The sequence below is a fragment of the Lipotes vexillifer genome, unplaced genomic scaffold (assembly GCF_000442215.2).
Source record: "Lipotes vexillifer unplaced genomic scaffold, Lipotes_vexillifer_v1.1 scaffold390, whole genome shotgun sequence".
In the NCBI taxonomy this organism is placed as follows: domain Eukaryota; kingdom Metazoa; phylum Chordata; class Mammalia; order Artiodactyla; family Lipotidae; genus Lipotes; species Lipotes vexillifer.
In genome coordinates, this window is record NW_006784503.1 from 2,227,360 (window position 1) to 2,245,593 (window position 18,234).

Genomic DNA, 18,234 nt, shown 5'->3' on the forward strand with positions numbered 1-18,234 from the left:
AAAAAAAAAAAAAAAAAATCCTTCTATCTTTAAATGTCATTTAATAAATAGAATCCCGATTTCCTCGTGGAATAGGGTCGTTACAAGCATCCTTAGATACACTAGGCCAGGAGACAGTTGCTTCTACCTTTTTGGTTTCTCTGTATCCTCCTCTAGTGCTGACCCCTTTGCTGCCAATCCTACTCTCATCTTAGTTGGCTCTCACAGTCTCCATCCATCCAGTGGGTTACGTGGCTTTAGGTTAATGATGAAATTGTGTGCAGCAGAAAAAGATAGACTAGGCATCTGGGAACTCGAGTTTTAGTCCTTGGGTCTGCCATTGTCTGTGTGGCCCCAGAAAAGTTACTTAACCTCTCTGTGCGTCAGATCCTGCATCTTTAAAATGAGGTGGTCACAGAAGGTCACTTTGAGCTGTGACAGTCTATGTGGGGATATGTGGCTCTCAGAGTTGCACAGAACATTCCAGGTGTGATTTAATCATTACAGGGTGCTGGGAGCATAACCTCAGGGTGGTCACCATTTTAAAGGTGCCGGAAGGACAAGAGGCAGAAGAAACTAACATCTTAGGCCGGCCCAGGCCCATGACCTTGCGAAGGTCACAGCAGGAAGTGAGCAAGAATTCCTAGTGTCTCCATCCCTCCAGGACTAGAGGACACAGAGGTGGCGGGGAGACTGTAAAAAGATTACCCAGGAAAAACACAAAGGGCGTTGGAGGGGTAAAATCCAGAGCCTCCTTCAGACGCTTCCTTCCTGCCATTAAATGCAGGCAGGGATGGTTTTAGCAGAAGGTAGAGTCACGCCCAGACCCCAGGTGCCAGCCATGCAGCTCGGGTCCTCACAGGGGCCCAAACCATCCTTTGGCCGTCTATGCAGTAGGTGGCTTAGAAGGCTGTCTGCAAAATCAAGACTAGTCTGTAAGCCAGAGACTCAGCTCCAGGGGCTCGGGGGAGTGGGGGGAGGTACAGCAAAGCACCAACAATTAGAGTGAAAAGGGGAGAGAAAGCCGGGGACTTCGGAGCTCTGAGGGCACACACAGGAATGTCTGCACTTTACTCTGCTCAACCAAAAAGAACAGGAATCCAGACTCTCCGAAAGAATGAAAGGAGAGGGTCTTAAGCCTCTGAAAGTCAAAAAAAGGGCTCAAAATCCAGTCGCTGCTAAGAAAGCAGGATTAAAGGTCAAAGGTCTACATCAGACATTCCAGGGTCTTTGATGGAATCCTTCAGCCAGCAACAAGACCAAGGAGACTTCCTAACCGGGGCCAGACTAAACCAGACTGTTTACCAAGGTCTCCTGGCAGGATGAGAGCTTTAAAATGGCCTTAGACAAAACCAACTGGATTGGGAGCTCAGGACCTTAAAACTCAACCACAGGAATCCAGAGGTTCCACAGCTGCACTGCACCCCATAGAGTATGAGGGTATGTGTTTTAATGATTAGAGTAAATTTTGTTTTCTTTCCATGAGAAGAAACCGTATGACATTCTGAGTGGGTGGGATTACAGGAATGTACCTGCATCTTGTTTAATAAATAAATACTTATCCCCAAATACTGGGGTTGTATTTGTTTTGTTTGGTTGGCCTTCCTTTAAAAAAAAGTAACACGTAAAAGATTTCTCCCCTAGAAGGAGGGGGTAATACCCCTAATTCGTAGAACAAAGTAACAAGGGCCCTCTGAATCGCCCTCACAAATACAGAAAATGTTAACAGATCAAGGGGTGTTTTGGGGTACCAGCACCCTGGTCATTAAAAGCATCCTTAATGTTGCTGTCTGAGGAAGGACAGCAGCTAAGATAAGAGACCTGACAGAGAGACAGACTGACAAAACAAGCCCTCTGCACCACGTTCTATGATGCAGAAACTAGGGGCTCAAGCCCAGTGCTTGGTTGATGGTGACATTTAGCAAATCGACAAGAGTCTTTCCCTTTTCACCAACCCCCTCCTCCATCCTCCCAGTACTAGAGAAACAAAAATCTCGGAGGATTCCTCTATGCTGTTTGCCAGACATATGGGAAAATCATAGAGAGGGCCTGCTCTGGTTTTCCTACCAACATGAGGGGCTGACCAAGCCGGCTGACAGCTGGCAGGGAGCCTTCGGCACTCAACATGGGGGGCCCGGGCCGCGCAAGCCTCTAAGCTGTCCCTGGAAAGCGCCACATGATGAGGGCAGATGAGGGCATCCCAAGGCGTCAATGTTCGGGATGCAGCCTCCCGTTTAGAGGCCAGCAAAGGTTGTCTATGGAGAGCTTCGACCCCAGGAAAAGCTGCCTGGGAAACTCCAGGGCTTTCTCCCCACCTGTCCGCAGGTCAACATCCTTCAAAACGTCAAATCCATCTTCCATCTTCCCAAATCATGGGATTTAATTACTGGTGGAGGTAAAAGCACTTTGTTGATTTTAAGGTGCCATTCGAATGTACTAAATTATTTATCATTAGACTGTTCACTTATCATTAGCAACAAAGCCTTTCAATACTATAAGAAGTTAAGGATGACCATTTAATATATATTTCACAGAAGTCTTTCAGCTAGCTGAAAACACAATCTACAAGAGATCCCCCAGTAATTTCTCAAATGCCCCCAAGGTGACAGTAATGCTTCCTGTGCCGGAAAACCTTGGTACTTTCGACTTGAATACCAGAGAATTCTCGGGCTTCCTAATTCGTGATTTTGATCACAATCTACTTTCTCCCAGACCCAGATCCAGTTCCTTTAGGTCCTTAGCGATTGCTATTTGCAAGGTTAATTTTGTAAGGACGTTTTAAATAGTGACACAAGGAATGCCTCCCTGCTAGAAAAAGGGACTTTCAGACATCACACGAGGACCTCTGAGCCTCATTTTCCCTTATGTGCAACCGTCCCCAGTCCACCATCCTCACCCTGCACACACACACATGTCGTGATCACCCCAAGACAGGACCCGGCATACTGCATGCTTCGTTAATTAGTTAACTTTTGTTTTAAACCACAGCCCTCTTTCACTTCAAAAGCTAAGAGAAGCGTGCAGGTAACTTCACGTGAAAGACAAAGTGACAAAAAGAACTTCCTTTAGCAATAACTCTCATACTTTGGATTGCTGTGGGTTACTTCTGATGTGAAAATACACGACTACAAAAAATACAAATGAAAGATTGAAAAATACAACCAGTTTATTCTCTGGATCATTAAGTAAACCCTAAACTTAACCCCATGCCTGAAGATAATTTATTCCTGGCACACGTTAAATCTATAAGGGTTTGTTCTTGGTTTTTAACAGTTTCTAGAGGGCTCTTGTAACTGCTATCACAAAGAAAAACTACGCTCCCTTGCAAAGGTATGACCACGGGCTTCCCTGGTGGCGCAGTGGTTGAGAGTCCGCCTGCCGATGCTGGGGACACGGGTTCGTGCCCCGGTCCGGGAAGATCCGACATGCCGCGGAGCAGCTGGGCCCGTGAGCCCTGGCCGCTGAGCCTGCGCGTCCGGAGCCTGTACTCCGCAACGAGAGAGGCCACAAGAGTGAGAGTCCGAGCTTTCCAAGGTACAAGGAAGGTACACTTTCCCGGGGCGATTCTATTGTTGGGATGTCAATTTTTTTTTTTTTTTTTTTTGCCAATGAGGTTGCAACTGCCAGTGGGAAGACAATTAAGAAGAGATGTGATTGGCCCCAGACTTTGTTGACTCCCTTTTCTGTGCATCTTTAGTCTAAAGTGTAAGAAAATGCAACGTTCTCCTTTTCAAAAGATGTTCATTCAGTGACCTTAATTTCAAAAAAAAAAAAAAAAAAAAAGAGAGATATGGCCACGAATCACAAAGAGAAAAAATATATAACTGAGGGTCAAAAGCATGTTAAAATGTCTTACTTATCCAAGTGAGCCATCAAACCTTTTAATAAGAGTATAAGTAACAACCAATTCAGAACAGGCTGGCACAGCTCTTTCTTTCTCCTACTAGTCCAATGAACCATTTTATTCCTTGCAACTTTATGGCTGAAATTTATTTTAGTTTTAGCCAAGTAAGGAGGGGATGCACGTGCACCTCTCTCTTTTCTAATAATTCTGTTCTTCCAGACCCAACAGTTTCTACAGTTTCCTCAGAAGAGGAAAGAGTTTCCAGTCCCACTGCTAACATTCTCACACACGGTAAAAGAAAGGCAAGAACGCATCTCCTACCTTCTAGGGCGGAAAGCTGCTGCTCCGCTTCCAAGTACAACTGGGAGAAGACAGGCCTGGGTACCAGGCTGTTGGAGCGCAGTGAGGCCTCGATGGAGTTGTGCAGGACCTCCTCAAACCGCGTGGTCTTCAGCTGTCCAGCGTAAGAGTTTCCCATCTCCAAGAGAGACGAAGCAGTCTTCTGTTTAAAATGGCATTTCAGTTTCAGTTAAAAAGCCTGACCCCGAGCATGAAGCCCGAAGGTAGAAAGGATCCCTGCTGCAAGGAGGGGAGAGGGCCGCATATCCCCGGCTCAGCCAAAAGGAGGAGCAGACGGCTCTCAGCTATGGCTACTGCCGGGCAATTCCAGGAAGTTATATAAGTAACAGCTTTCTCTAATTTAGCACTCAGAGAGCAGAGTCTGACACCTCTTAGGAGGTTTTACTAGAAACTGGCTCTTAGTCATCTGCAGGTTTCACAGACCCCCAGCTTTTCCCTGAGTGGTGATCCTGCTTTTGAGAGACCCCAGACAAATGACGCTTTCTTTTCCCTGACTAGAAGAATAGCCCTGCGCCACTTTACGTGTGCGACGGCGGCTGACAATGCAGCGACCCATGACAACCAGTCCCCAGTTTCAGGATTACGGGACTCGGTCTCCCCTCACCTTCTCAGGAGGAAGGCTAGCAAGCAGATTTCCCCTCATTGCCTCCTCTGCTAAAAGGCCAATTATGAACACTTCCTCTAAAATGTTTTTAGTTTATTATGTTTCCATTAGACAAGTGATGCAGAATTACATCTGGAAATCTGGAAATTACACAAGAGGGTGGAAAAGCAGGAGAGAAAAATCACTATGTCCATCCCCCAAGAAAACCACTGTGATTTTTTTTTTTTTTGGTAGCAGCTTAAGACCTAATTCACATAACACCCCATTCATCCGCTATATGTAAGAGATAAAGAGCAAGGTCCTACTGTATAGCATAGGGAACTATATTCTATATCTTGTAATAACCTATAATGGAAAAGAATACAAAAAAGAAGATATATATGTATAACTGAATCACTTTGCTGTACACCAGAAACTAATACATGGTAAATCAACTATGCCTCAATTTTTTAAAAAAAGGTACAACTCAATGGTTTTCAGTATATTCCCATGTGGCACAACCATCACACAACTGATTTTAGAACAGTCATCACCCCCGAAAGAAATCTCATACCCTTTGGCCGTCACCCCTAAGTCCCCAATCCTCCAGCCATAGGCAGCCACTAACTTACGTTATGTCTATAGACTTATTAACAGAATCATACAGTATGTGGCCCTTCCTTCGGTTAGCGCAACGTCTTTACCATTCCTCTGTGTTAAGCACGCGTCAATACTCCATTCTCTCTGATACTTTGATATATTCTTTCCAGACTTAATTCTCTGGGGCACAGGAGGGAGCTGGGAGACTGTATCCACATGGTGATAATCGCTTTATGATACAATTTTTGATTTTGCTCTTTTCATCTGACATAAACATTTCATCCAAACCTCCTACAAATGCTGTTAGAACCAGTTTAATGGCTGCATCGCATTCCATTGAGTGAAGGTTCAGGTATTTGCTAAGACATTTCTCTGGGATCAGACATACGGTTAAATCCCTAAATTTAATGCTTCCTAAGAACGGGCATTTAAATGTATATTCCTTCCTAACGTTTTCTGTTTAGTTTCTATTTCATTTCATTTTTTGGTTTAGATCTCCCTTTTTCTATTTCCTTTTGGTTTAATTTGCTGTACGTTTACCCTAAAAATGAATACTTCATCATCATCTTTATTTTCCATCTTACTTCTTTGATAATGAAGATATTTAGGGCTATACATTTTCCTCTGGGTGCCTCTTGTGCTGTGGCCCCGAGGTTTAAAGTGTTCCCCTTTAGACAGTTTACGGTCTCCCTTTTGAGTCTCTCTTTGATCCTATAATTATCCAGGAATGTAGGTTTAACTTCTAAATAGTCAGGATTTGGGAGGAAGAAGCCTTATATTATTTATTTCTAATTTTTATTGGATAATCACGACTGTGGCCTTTAAAAACTCTACTCTTAAAATTTGTTAAGGGTTTCCTTTTGACAGGTGCCAGATGGATTTTTACAAATATGCTGCCATATGAGAAAAGATTAAACTCTCTTCAAGGTATGAAAGTAGACTATTCAACTTTTCTGCATCCTCATATATTTCATGCCTCGTCTACTATTAATGTCCAAAGTGGCATTTGACTTCAAAATAGCACAAGGTGGGGAATTCCCTGGTGGTCCAGAGGTTAGGACTCCACGCTTCCACTGCAGGGGGCCCAGGTTCAATCCCCGTTCGGGGAACTAAGATCCCGCAAGTTGCATGGTGCAGCCAGAAAAAAAAAAAAAAAAATAGCACAGATGCCATCCCCGACATGACCATAGGACACTGGCTTTCTGCTTCATTACGGTGACATACACTCGGTCACACAAGTTGTGAGACTGGCTTCACATCCCAGGCACCTCCTTACACATCACTTTGACTTAAGACGTATATAAGAAATTCCCCTTGTCCTTGTTCTGTATGTGGCTAAGCAATTTCAAGATGGAACCGTTGGTGCCCTAAGGAGCTCTGGTTTCCCGCCTCAGGGTAAAATGGGCCGGTGTCGTCAGGTTGATTTTCTGCCTTCTGTTTTAAGAAAGGTTCAGGCTTCCTTCTTCCAACTAAAAGTAAATGGAAACCATTAAACACTTCCTGCTTGGGGCAATAATTCCTGAGCACAGGGCCTCCCCTCGGTCAGCCCCTGCTTACAGCCTGGGGAAATGAGCTGGCGGGAGGATTGCTTCAGGAATTAGCACGAACAAAAAGAAAGCGCTCCTGAAAGAGAGAGGGGAGCAGTTGGAGACAACTAATAGCCTAAGTCAGAAGAGGCTCCCAGGCCCTCTGCCTTTTCTCTTGACCCGCAGCCTCCTTCAGTACGTAAATGAGGGATTACGGGCCACATGTGGGGACGCCTGTGTCGGTTTCCATTCAGGGTGGTCCATGGAAAGCTGCCGCCAATTAATAACATCACGAATGCCTCCTGTTTCTATAGATCTTTGTCTGAAGAGCTTAACGCACACAGAAAGCAGCTCTGCTTCTGGCCCATTTTACCTGAAGCCCCTGCAGAATGATGCTCAATGGCTGAAAGAAATGCTCAGGGCATCCAGACCCTCCCTTCCCAAGGTCCTGGGCCGCTCACCTGGCAGCTGATTGGCACCCTGAGCCCAGAGGACTCCAGCGGTTAAGGCACAGCAATGCCTGGTGTGGACAGAGCAGTAAAGAGGAAGAAAGAAAACTAATATTGTCCGGCTCCCGTGTGCCAGGCCCCTTGCTCAATACACTTGGTAGCCGTGTGAGGGATATTATGAAGCCCATCAGAAAGATGGCGAATCCAAGTCTCAGAGATGATAAGTAACCTGAAAGAACTCTTGTTGGAAGAAAACAGAATTGGGGGTGGGGGGAAGGAGAGGGGAAGGGGAGGGAAAGGGGAGGAGGGAAGGAGAAACACAAAAGGGACAAGGGCATAGACAGAAGAGCGCTCACACTCAAAAAAATGGAAATTGTGCGCTTCCCTGGTGGCGCAGTGGTTGAGTGTACGCCTGCCGATGCAGGGGACGCGGGTTCGTGCCCCGGTCTGGGAAGATCCCACATGCCGCGGAGCGGCTGGGCCCGTGAGCCATGGCCGCTGAGCCTGCGCGTCCGGAGCCTGTTCTCCGCAACAGGAGAGGCCACAACAGTGAGAGGCCCGTGTACCGCAAAAAAAAAAAAAAAAAAAAAAAAAAAAAAAAAAAAAAAAAAAAAAAAAAAAAAAAAAAAAAAAGGAAATTGTATTTTACAACCCTAAGCAAACATCAAAGCTTTAACGTCTAGAAGTAAATAGTGAGAGAGACAATGACCCTACTCCCGATCTAATGAGGCATTTGAAATCCTAAGTAAATGCTGGTAACTGGGGATGGGGAAGGAAACTGAGAATCGTACAACAATGCTCTGGCCCTTTTTGTTAGTCCTACTGGACCACGATCGAATGGTGTGGAAAATTCCTACCTACACCTGGCAATGCTCCAGCTCACAGACAAGACCACCTGCCAGTGAGGAGTCAGGGCTCAGAGGGCAGACAGAGCAGGCTGAGATGGAGGGCCGCTGGCGTGCTAGGATCCCACAACTGTCACATGGGGAACTAAAGAGCCAGAGAGAGGACAGCCTCGCTCAGGGTCAAACACCAAAGCCAAACTCCTCCCCAAAGCTTCGTGGATCCAGGGCGACACCTGTGACCTCCCGGGACTGGGTTCTACCACTCGCTCCCTGGGTTCGGCCCCTTTGCTCGTCTCCTGCTGCAGTTACTCAAGTCTGCAAACTGCGGGGATTCCTTTCCCACCCTGACACATCACACTCTGCTGCCTGCCTTCCAAGGCCTGGCCCAGCCCCTCCCAATGCTGGTGTGTGATGCTCTTCAACCACAGAATCTGAAGCAGTGCCCATCACCGCAGCGACGACGGTCAAACCACGGCCTTCACCTTAATGCACAGGAGCCTGGTATAGTAGACGGAGAGAGCATGTGTGGCTCACTGGGCCTCGGTATTCTCATCTGTAAAATGGGCTCTTTGAAGGACTCACTGGTCATCACAGAGAGCAGAAGACACAGAGTGTGAAAGTGCCGAGCAGAGCACCTGGTAGTCAGTGCATGACCATTCATTTCTAGCTAAATCTGAACAGGCATGTGAAAAGATAAGAACTTCAAATCATAAGTGATAAGGGACAAAAAGTGCTATAGTCCATAATTCCTACAACGTAAGGTGCGGGTAGGGGTCTTGGGGAGAATCAGTGAGAACTCAGGCAGTCGAAAGGGGCTGGTACCCACAGTGGGCCAAAAAGGAAGAGTAGGATATTTTGGGCCAAAAATTGGGCCTAGCATTTGGGAAAGAAACAGGAGGGTACACAGGCAGGAAAGCTCCACGAATATACACATGCTCTAGAAAAAGAAAATAGTGCATTTGATGAGTAGTAAAGGTGGAACCATGATAGGAAAAAAAACGAAAACTGAGGGTAAAAATTAGACATTGTTTTAGTAGGCAAGAGCCCTGAAGCTTCAGAACTAGGGATTTATGTTGATAAAGGTGATATTTTAAGCAGGTCAGCTGGACAGGGATGTTTGGAACAAAATTGGAGGGAAGACCCGGAGGCAGAAGGCCTGGTGGTGGAGATAAATTAGGAGCTTGGGATTAACATACACACACTACTGTATATAAAAGAGACAAATAACAAGGACCTACTGCAGAGCACAGGGAACTCTAGTCAATATCTCGTAATAACCGATGATGGAAAAGAATCTGAAAAGAATAGATATATATAAATATGTATGACTGAATCACTGTGCTCTACACTGGAAACAACACTGCACATTAACTACACTTCAATAAAGAAATAAAAATAAAAACAGTATTTGCTCACTTCCCGTCTCTGTGTCACATTTTGGTAATTCTCACAATATTTCCAACCCTCCACCAGCCAAAAGATTATGACTCACTGAAGGCTCAGATGATGGTTCTCATGTTTTAGCAATAAAGTACTCTTTAATTGGGATACATACATTTTTTAAACATAATGCTATTGCACACTTAATAGACTACAGTATAAACATAACTTTTATATGCACTAAGAAACCAAAAAATTCATGTGATTCACTTTATTGCAGTGGCCTGGAACTGAACCTGAAATATCTCCAAGGTGTGCCTATAACTATTTTGGAAGATGGGGAAAGGAAAAAGGTGGATACACACACGTTTGGTGGGGAGGAGGAAAGAGGTGTGAGAACCCTCAATTCTCATTCCACGGTAAGAATGAAAAGATGGTCTCGGAATAATCAAGAAAGTGCAACATCAGTTATTACTTGTAAATAAAGAGGTAAGTTCCAGAAAATTAAAGAAAAAGAAAGAATTAAGAGATGGTTGGCTCTACGTAGCAGGCATTGGCGTGGAAATAGGTGAGAAGGAGATCACTGTTTTTCATTTTAAAGCTTATAACATTTAACTTTTTAGGCTGTATGCATTTTTACGTTTATTAAAAGCTGAAGGTTACATTTTTAAAAATTAATGAAATGCAGGCTTTATGCATATCCATTTTTATGATGGATGATGGACATCACACAGCACCTCAGTAGGAGAGCAACTGAAGATCTTGGTGAACTACAGACCTGCAGCAAAGGCAGGTCACCCTGCTAAGCATCTCCACAAGCATCACTGAATTTAATCCTAGCAACAATCCCTTCTGGTCATTATTTCTCTCCCTACTTGTACCCTTATTTTACAGATGAAGAAACTAAGGCTCAAGGAGGTTGGGAGACCTGTCTAATGACACACAGCTAGTGCCTGGTCTGGAATTAAAAGTGCTATGGTATTCCTCAAAACTCTAGAGGATAGCACTGGAGAGTCGGCCTCACGACACTGAGCATGCACACACACCCAAAACTGGACATCCTCCCAGGCTAAGCGTCCTTGTGGGTACTCTGGGAGCCCGTAAAACCCTGCAATTGTTCATAGGAGAAGGTTCTACCTATACTCACTGAACCACATGACCGACCTTATAAAGTCCCTATTATAGTACTTACATACATAGTACAGCATTACATCCAAAGTGAACAAAAAAAGAAAATATAAAAACCTCTGTTTATACCTATTTTACCTAACCATTATATTATTTTTCAGTGTATTTTTATAATGTAAATAATATACAGGATATACTGCAGTCCATGTATGCAATTTATGAATCAATAGACAGATATATACATATATATGGGGGGCGACCCGAGTTTGAATGAAAGAGTAAGAAATATTTGTCAATATTTGTTTAGTATCTCCTTTGTGCTAGCAGTTCTGTGACAAAAGTACTGTTGTCTTCATTTTGCAGGGGAAGAGACTGTGTCTGGGGTTTAAAAGCATCGATTGTCTTCACATCTTTATTATTTCCTTTAGCAACAGACACCCCAAGAACGTTTTACGTAATAATCAAAATAATAGTCATCACTTACTAGGGCCACTTTGTGCAGACACCGTTCTTAGTTTACATTTATCATTTATTTCATTTTCACCATGGCCCTAAAATGCACATAGCATGGTTCTCGTTTTATATATTAGGGAACTGAGGCAGGATGAGATTAAGTGACTTGTGCAAGGTCTCACATTTGGGACAATTTTAGAATGTCGAATAATGGCCCAAAGCAAGGGAATCTTTGCTTTCAATGATGTCGGTGACTTCAGAAAAGGGAGCATTTTTTAAAGTTCTTGTTTTATGTTTTTGTTTTTTTAACGGTATTCACTTGTCCGGCCATGCCAAAACTTTTGGTTAGAAGAGGACTGCCTTAGGTTCTTCCTTAGTGGTACTTTACCAAGAGGGAGGCTGCCATGACAAGAAAACACAGCATCAGCAAATGAAAAGCCCCATTTAAAAAGGTACATTTCTAGGGCTTCCCTGGTGGCGCAGTGGTTGAGAGTCCGCCTGCCGATGCAGGGGACACGGGTTCGTGCCCCGGTCCGGGAAGATCCCACATGCCGTGGAGCGGCTGGGCCCGTGAGCCATGACCGCTGAGTCTGCGCGTCCGGAGCCTGTGCTCCACAACGGGAGAGGCCACAACAGTGAGAGGCCCGCGTACCGCAAAAAAAAAAAAAAGGTACATTTCTATCCAGACAAAGAAAACCAAGAGGGTTCTAAGAATGCTAAGTGAAGACAGGTCTCCCCGAGGAAGGAAGGCAAGCAGGCTCACTGCTGCTTCACGAGACAGGCAGAACACACAAATAATCAGCGGGCTGGCCCGCCGGGGCCTGGACAGTGTCCGCCTCCCCGACAGCCCGACTGGCCCTTTCCTGGAGATTAAAGCAGGGATTAAACCAGACTCCAGCCCTTTCAAAGAAAAACATTCTCGTTCTGACCTCTCCTTGAAGTGACCTTTTTCCTTTTTCTTTCTTTTTTTTAAAGAATAGACTATCAAAAGTTTTGGGGAATACCCTGGTGGTCCAGTGGTTAGGACTCCGTGCTTCCACTGCAGGGGGCACAGGTTCCATCCCTGGTCGGGGAGCTAAGATCCCACAAGCCACGCAGTGTGGTAAAAAAAAAAAAAAAAAAGAATATCAAAAGTTTTGCCCAAGAGACAGAAAATCCATTTCACTTAAAAAGCTCACTGACACTCACTGGGAACCCTGAAGAGCTCTGTGTCCAGCTAAACTCCGGGTCCACAAAGATTTTCCTGTTCCTTTCTGAGCACCTTTCAGCTTTGCCTTTTATCGGTCAGGTAAGGAGGCACCTCTGCTTAAGCCCAGAGCTCGCGTCTGTCAACAACATTTATTGGTTCCTGGAATGGCTCGAACTCGCTTCCTAAGGATGCTGCCCAGCTCTGTGTATCCCTGGCTGCTGCGCACTGGCCATTCTGCTCATAAAAATAAAGCTACCACCTCCCCCTGCTGCTCACCCAACAGAGCCGGCTCTCCCCCTCCCCCAGAGGGAATCTCTGCTAACCCGTAGAGGGATCCTCACCCACATCCCGTTTCCTCCAGACGTCCAGAGGCGCACATCATTGGCTGGGTCCCTCTATGTGTGGAGACTGAGGCCAGCGACGTGCTGGGGGCAAGCTCTTGGGTTCTTGGCCATGATGTCGACTTAGATCAAAACCAGCAGGACTCTCAGAGAGGACCCTGCAGGTCCCTTTGAGTTATAAGATAATAAACCCCTCAGGAAAGTTGGACTTTACCAACTTCAAACAATTTTTCAAACGCAAAACCGTTCATAATCTGCCTGCTGGGTAGTAAAAAGCATGTACTTTGAAATAAGGCCACCAGGGGCTTCATTTATGACTATGCTTCTTTGGAGCTGTGCGGGCTTGGGCAAGTTACCTAACCTCTCTGAACTTCCATTTCTTCATTTGTAAAATGAGGATAATATGAACCACCTCCCAGAGTTGTAATGAGGGCTAAATGAACTAACATATACAGAGCTGTTGGCACATAGTAGATGTTAATGAACTCTAGTTTTCTCTCTTAAATTGGAATTAACTGCTCCTAATTCTAATTTCTAGATGCTAACCAGAGATCTTGACTTAACTTGATTCACTGTACTCCGATAGCAATAATTAAACTGGCTTCCTTTAGGGGTACACCAATTGCAATGTGCCTATGCAAGTAGATGGCATTTCCACACGGCTTATCGCCCTTTCTCTGAAGATTTGAAGTCGCTTGACAACAGAAACTATTCTAGTCACTTCTTTATTTCCCATAAATACTGCAGGTCCCGGATAATAACTCCTAAAAGAAGGCAGAGGGAGACGGAAAGGGAGAGGGAGACCACCTGTTCAAGGTTATAGTGAGGACGGCGAAGAAACGGAGCGTGGTCCTGTGTGAAAGCATCACATGGAGACTCAGAAGCCCCAGGTGTACCAAGTAGACGCAGCTGAGGTTTTCATTTTGGACCCCAGGATGCCATCGCTGTTCCAGTTCCAGAAAGTGTATTAGCTAATGCCTCCGTGTCCCAGGTGTTACCTGAACTCGCCTGATTGTTTTCCGTCCCAAGCAGGGTCAGAGGGGAGCCCTTCCCGTGAGCATCGAAGTTCAAGATGTGCATTTCCGTTCTTTCCTCATGAACACTCCGCTACCCCGCGGGCCCTGTCTGTGCCTGTTCTTTCCTGGGCTCACGCTGAGGCTCTCTCTCCTCCACCCCCAGCACTCTGCACACACCTCACTGGGCTCCGGGTTTCTCCCCCTAAAGCCACACAGAGTGTGTCTGCATTTCCCCCCCTCCTCGGGGCCTTGAACTGCTGTCTGGAGCAGGCAAGCTCACTCATTCCCCATGGAGCCCAGAACGGTTTCTTCGGAGCAGACCTGGCAAAGGATCAGCCCTTGACTCGGCTCATTACCCCAGGCGGCCAGAGACCCCGCTCGCCCTCCACCCGGGCCACCCCAGGCTCAGAGAGAAGACACAGCTGGAGGTCTTCAAGGTCTCAGAACCAAGTTCATACAGCTAGGTCTGTCCTAAGCCAAAAATCGACAACTCCGAGCCTGTTCTCTGCTTCATGAGAAACAGTGAACCTTCCTCTTAGATTCATGGTTTTGCCCTAAAGTTAAATGCTTAAATAGTCTAATTTGGAGACACGGCAGTAATATTTCATTCCTACTTGGAGCTAAGGGTGAAAGTGAAAGACACAGAGTCCCTGACCTGGAGAAACTCACGGGTGGGGAGGAAATGCAGGTAAACAAGGCAGTGTGACCGTTGCCTTAGCAGGGATTTAGGCACGAGGGCAGCTCCAAAGGAAACAGAGATGGGCATGGAGGGTTCTATCTCAAAGTCAATCTCAGGGTAACTCCCAGAAGAGCCGAATCTGGGGGATAAGCACAGCTTTGCCAGCTGAATATAAGAAAGGGCATTCGGGCAGGCGGTGGGCAACACACCCAGGCTTGACCCGGGGTTGACACCCACATGTGACTGGGGAACACAGGTCCTTCCAGATGCTGGAGCATGGTAGGGGGCAGGGGGGGCAGGTATAGGAGGGCGATGAGGGCCAGTCTAGACTAAGCCCTGTGAACACACATTCAGATTTAACCCTGTAGAGTCAGGCAAGGACTTTAAGCTGGCTGGATCAGACTGTGAGAGAGATCCCCTAGGCTTCCTAAGGAGGAATATAGGAGAATATTGCAATACACTGAGAATCAAGGAGGACACAAAGACTGGCTCATGTGGAGGCTGAGGAAGAGGGGAGACTGGGCTTTAGAAAGAGGAGGAAGTCGGTGGTGTCACCATCGCAATGCAGGACAGGGGCCGTGGGAGGTCTGAGGCGCCCCGCGGGCCGGGTGGTCAGCACCCTCCAGCCATCCCCTTGCTTGCCATCTGTTCCCTCACAAGCACCCGCTGAGCTACGCGCAAAATGGGGCTGGTATCCACTTGTCTTTGTCCTCTGTCTCCTCTCAGCCTCGCCTGGAGAGGTGACCGAAGGCAGAGAAGAAAGCGTCCATGCCCTGGAGTCAAAGCCGGAGTTCAAGTCCTTGAAAGAGAAGACCCATCCACAGCCCCCGCCAGGCCTCTCTTCCCCTCCCTTTGCCATCTGCCTCCATTCTGAATCACATCCAAAACACACCTGTGGTCCTCAGACCCTCCCACCTGACCCTCTCCGGAGACAGCTCTCCCCCGGAATCCCTGCTGACCTCAGGGCCTCCCGGAAGGTAACCATCAATGCCCCAAATTCCAGCTCAGATCTGAGCTGCCACTAAGCCCTGTTCCTTCCTTCACCCACAGCCCTACAGCAAAAGTTAAGAATCCTTCAGCCGACACACAAGTATGGTGATTTATTTCTTATGAGACCAAAGTTTCGGAAAACAAAACAAAAGCAAAGCCCTCTCAAGACTGCATTTCCAACCTCCTCCTGTACCTCCCGTGGCACGGTGGGCCCTCACGTATGAGGAATGGCTGTGATGCTTTAGGAGACGAGGAAGAATATATGATGTGACCATAAACACATTCAGACAGCAGGATGGTCTCCTACAAACTCTTTGAGGTCCTCCTGGCAGGAAACAGCATTCTAATGTAGATTTCTGCGATTTTCCCTGGAGGAACTCATAAACTCCACAGGTGCTGTTTAAAAAGCCGAAAGCAGGGCTAAGCGCTTGACTTCTAGCTAATCTGCTTGTCTCTCTAACCGGGACTGTGCTGTCTCAGCCGCCGGAGCACCATGCCACCCAGACATCTGTCCACACAAGGTCAGATGGTGCCTTCCTCTGGGACCATCCTTAAGCTCTCTGGAATGGAACGACAAAGCAAGCGCGATGTCCCCACCCCCAGTTGCAGGGAGAACTGAATGGGAGAGACGCAGCTTCTGAATAAAGCCAGGGAAGATTTTCAGGGAAGAAGAAACTATGGAAGAACTTCTCTCCAGAGCCCCCCAGGCAGGATCCAGAGAGTATTTCCTTAGCACATCATTTATAACTAGACTCGCTTCTGCTTGGTGTCCGCCTTGTGCAAAACTAATTAGTTCTAAGCCCTTTAGATACCATTTTCAACAGCAAAATCAGGAAATGAGTTCATTAAGTGGATTCACTCGGCTTTACTGAAAAGGCAAATGCTTTGCCTTTATTCAGCTTGACACGGGCCAGTGCCGTCTCTATCATCAGCCAAAACGCCAACGCCAACCTCTCCAACCCCCCAAAGCGGTGCTCCGCTCCCAACGTCGAACACACGGTACCTTACAAGAAGCTGGTCATTTTGGGCAGCCAGAAACCAACCAGCCAGGAGCAGGCCGAGCCCAGCGAAGGGCGAGCGCTTGCTGAGCCCCTGCCTCCCGGGCTGTGCCTCTGATCGTGTGGGGAGCCCTTAATGCCCCCAAGAACAGTGTCAAGCGCTCGGTCAGCCTGACACCCTGGCTCCCTGGCCCCTGCCCTGGGAGGCAGAGGCAGTCAAGCCAGCCAGGGGAAAGGTTTCAAAGGCAGTATCTGCTCCCGAGGCTACGACAACAACCATGAGGGAAAAAAAAAACGCCAGCAGCAGACTTTCCAAGTTGAGCTCCCTCTGCCCCAGGCTCCTGCTGGGTCAGATGGCAAATGCCATGGTTTTCCATCTTCTTAGCGCTGAAGCGTTTTACTGGGTCAAAGTGCTCACCACGCAGGTACATACCAATCTGTCAGTCTAACCACCAGCAGTTAAACCGAGTTTTTTCAAACATGAAAGTTTTGTACTTGGCCTGGAACCGCGTCCTCCTGCGCAGAGAACAAAGGGTCAGGGAAGAGCACGGGCTTTGCCATGGGAATCGGGCAGCCCGCTTGGCCACGGGAGGACCGCAGGTGTGGCACTGACCCCGAGAAGCACGTGGCCCTCCAAACAACCGCCTCCGTGAATAGCAAGGAACACAACCCGGCCAGGAGAAGTCCCCTGAGAGTCACAGCGGCTCGTTCTTAACCTTACTGTATTTAAGTCATTCCTACCATGCTGGAAATCATGAAAACACCAGCTCTTGTCCAGACCTTCCTACACATTCCTGTTGCAACTAACATTCGGAAATCCGGGAATCGTGCTCAAATCCTAACTGAAAAAGGGAAGACAAGAAATCATGGGAGCCCCCTTCATTGGTGCTAAATCCCTTTAACTTTGATTTGTATCTTCTTTCCACGGTCTCTTATTTGCCCGCCAAGAGGACACGGGTAGGACCCAGGGGGATCCATGTCATCTGCCTTTTGTGCCAAAGCCCAAAGGACTGGATTATTCTTGTTGGTGCCCCAGTCAGCAAAGAGAGTTCTCAGCTGTTTCGAGGCCCCGTCCCCGAAACCACCATGCAGTGGAAGGAAGAGCCCCATGTCTCAGACCTGCTCCTCCCCAGGCTGAGCCCCATCTCCCTAGCAAGGCAAGGGGAGACCCCACCCGCTCCCAGGCCTTCACAGACGGGCAGGGCCGCGCCCCCTGGTGGCTCTGCTTGAATGAGGCTGCAGGAGTCGAAGCAAAGCCTGGCGTGGCTTCACTCATGGCGGGGCGGCGGCAGCTCAGGTCTGAGGACGCTTGGGGACTGGAGAGGGAGTGACCCTGCGTGGAATGCCTATCACCATCCACCGCTCAGAGCACTGTCTGTAATGGTGGAAACTGGACACCACAGAAATGTCCAACAGGAAAGGGAGGTTTAATGCAGCTTCTGATATCCACATGCATGTGGCTTTGTGCATGAAGTTTTTTTTTTGTTTTTTTTTTCTGATTGTGGGAATTTGTAAGAGTAGCTGACCGTTGAAACTGGAACTCTTTTTTTAATTTTTTTTTTTATTTATTTATGGCTGTGTTGGGTCTTTGTTTCTGTGCGAGGACTTTCTCTAGTCGTGGCAAGCGGGGGCCACTCTTCATCGCGGTGCGCGGGCCTCTCACTATCGCGGCCTCTCTTGTTGCGGAGCACAGGCTCCATATGCGCAGGCTCAGTAATTGTGGCTCACGGGCCTAGCTGCTCTGCGGCATATGGGATCTTCCCAGACCAGGGCTCGAACCCGTGTCCCCTGCATTAGCAGGCAAATTCTCAACTACTGCACCACCAGGGAAGCCCTGTGCATGAAGTTTTTAAACGATATGGATATCCTTAGGG

At 47.2% G+C, this 18,234-nt stretch overlaps 1 protein-coding gene across 1 annotated transcript in view; it reads right to left on the minus strand.

Moving 5' to 3' along the window:
- GREB1 (growth regulating estrogen receptor binding 1) overlaps positions 1-4,476 on the minus strand; it is a 70,002-nt gene extending 65,526 nt beyond the window's left edge. Inside the window, exon 1 of the mRNA XM_007456907.1 lies at positions 4,145-4,476. Coding sequence (XP_007456969.1) covers positions 4,145-4,301 — 157 coding nt within the window. The 5' untranslated portion in view covers positions 4,302-4,476. The remainder of the gene's footprint in view (positions 1-4,144) is intronic.
- Between the last annotated feature and the right edge of the window lie 13,758 nt (positions 4,477-18,234).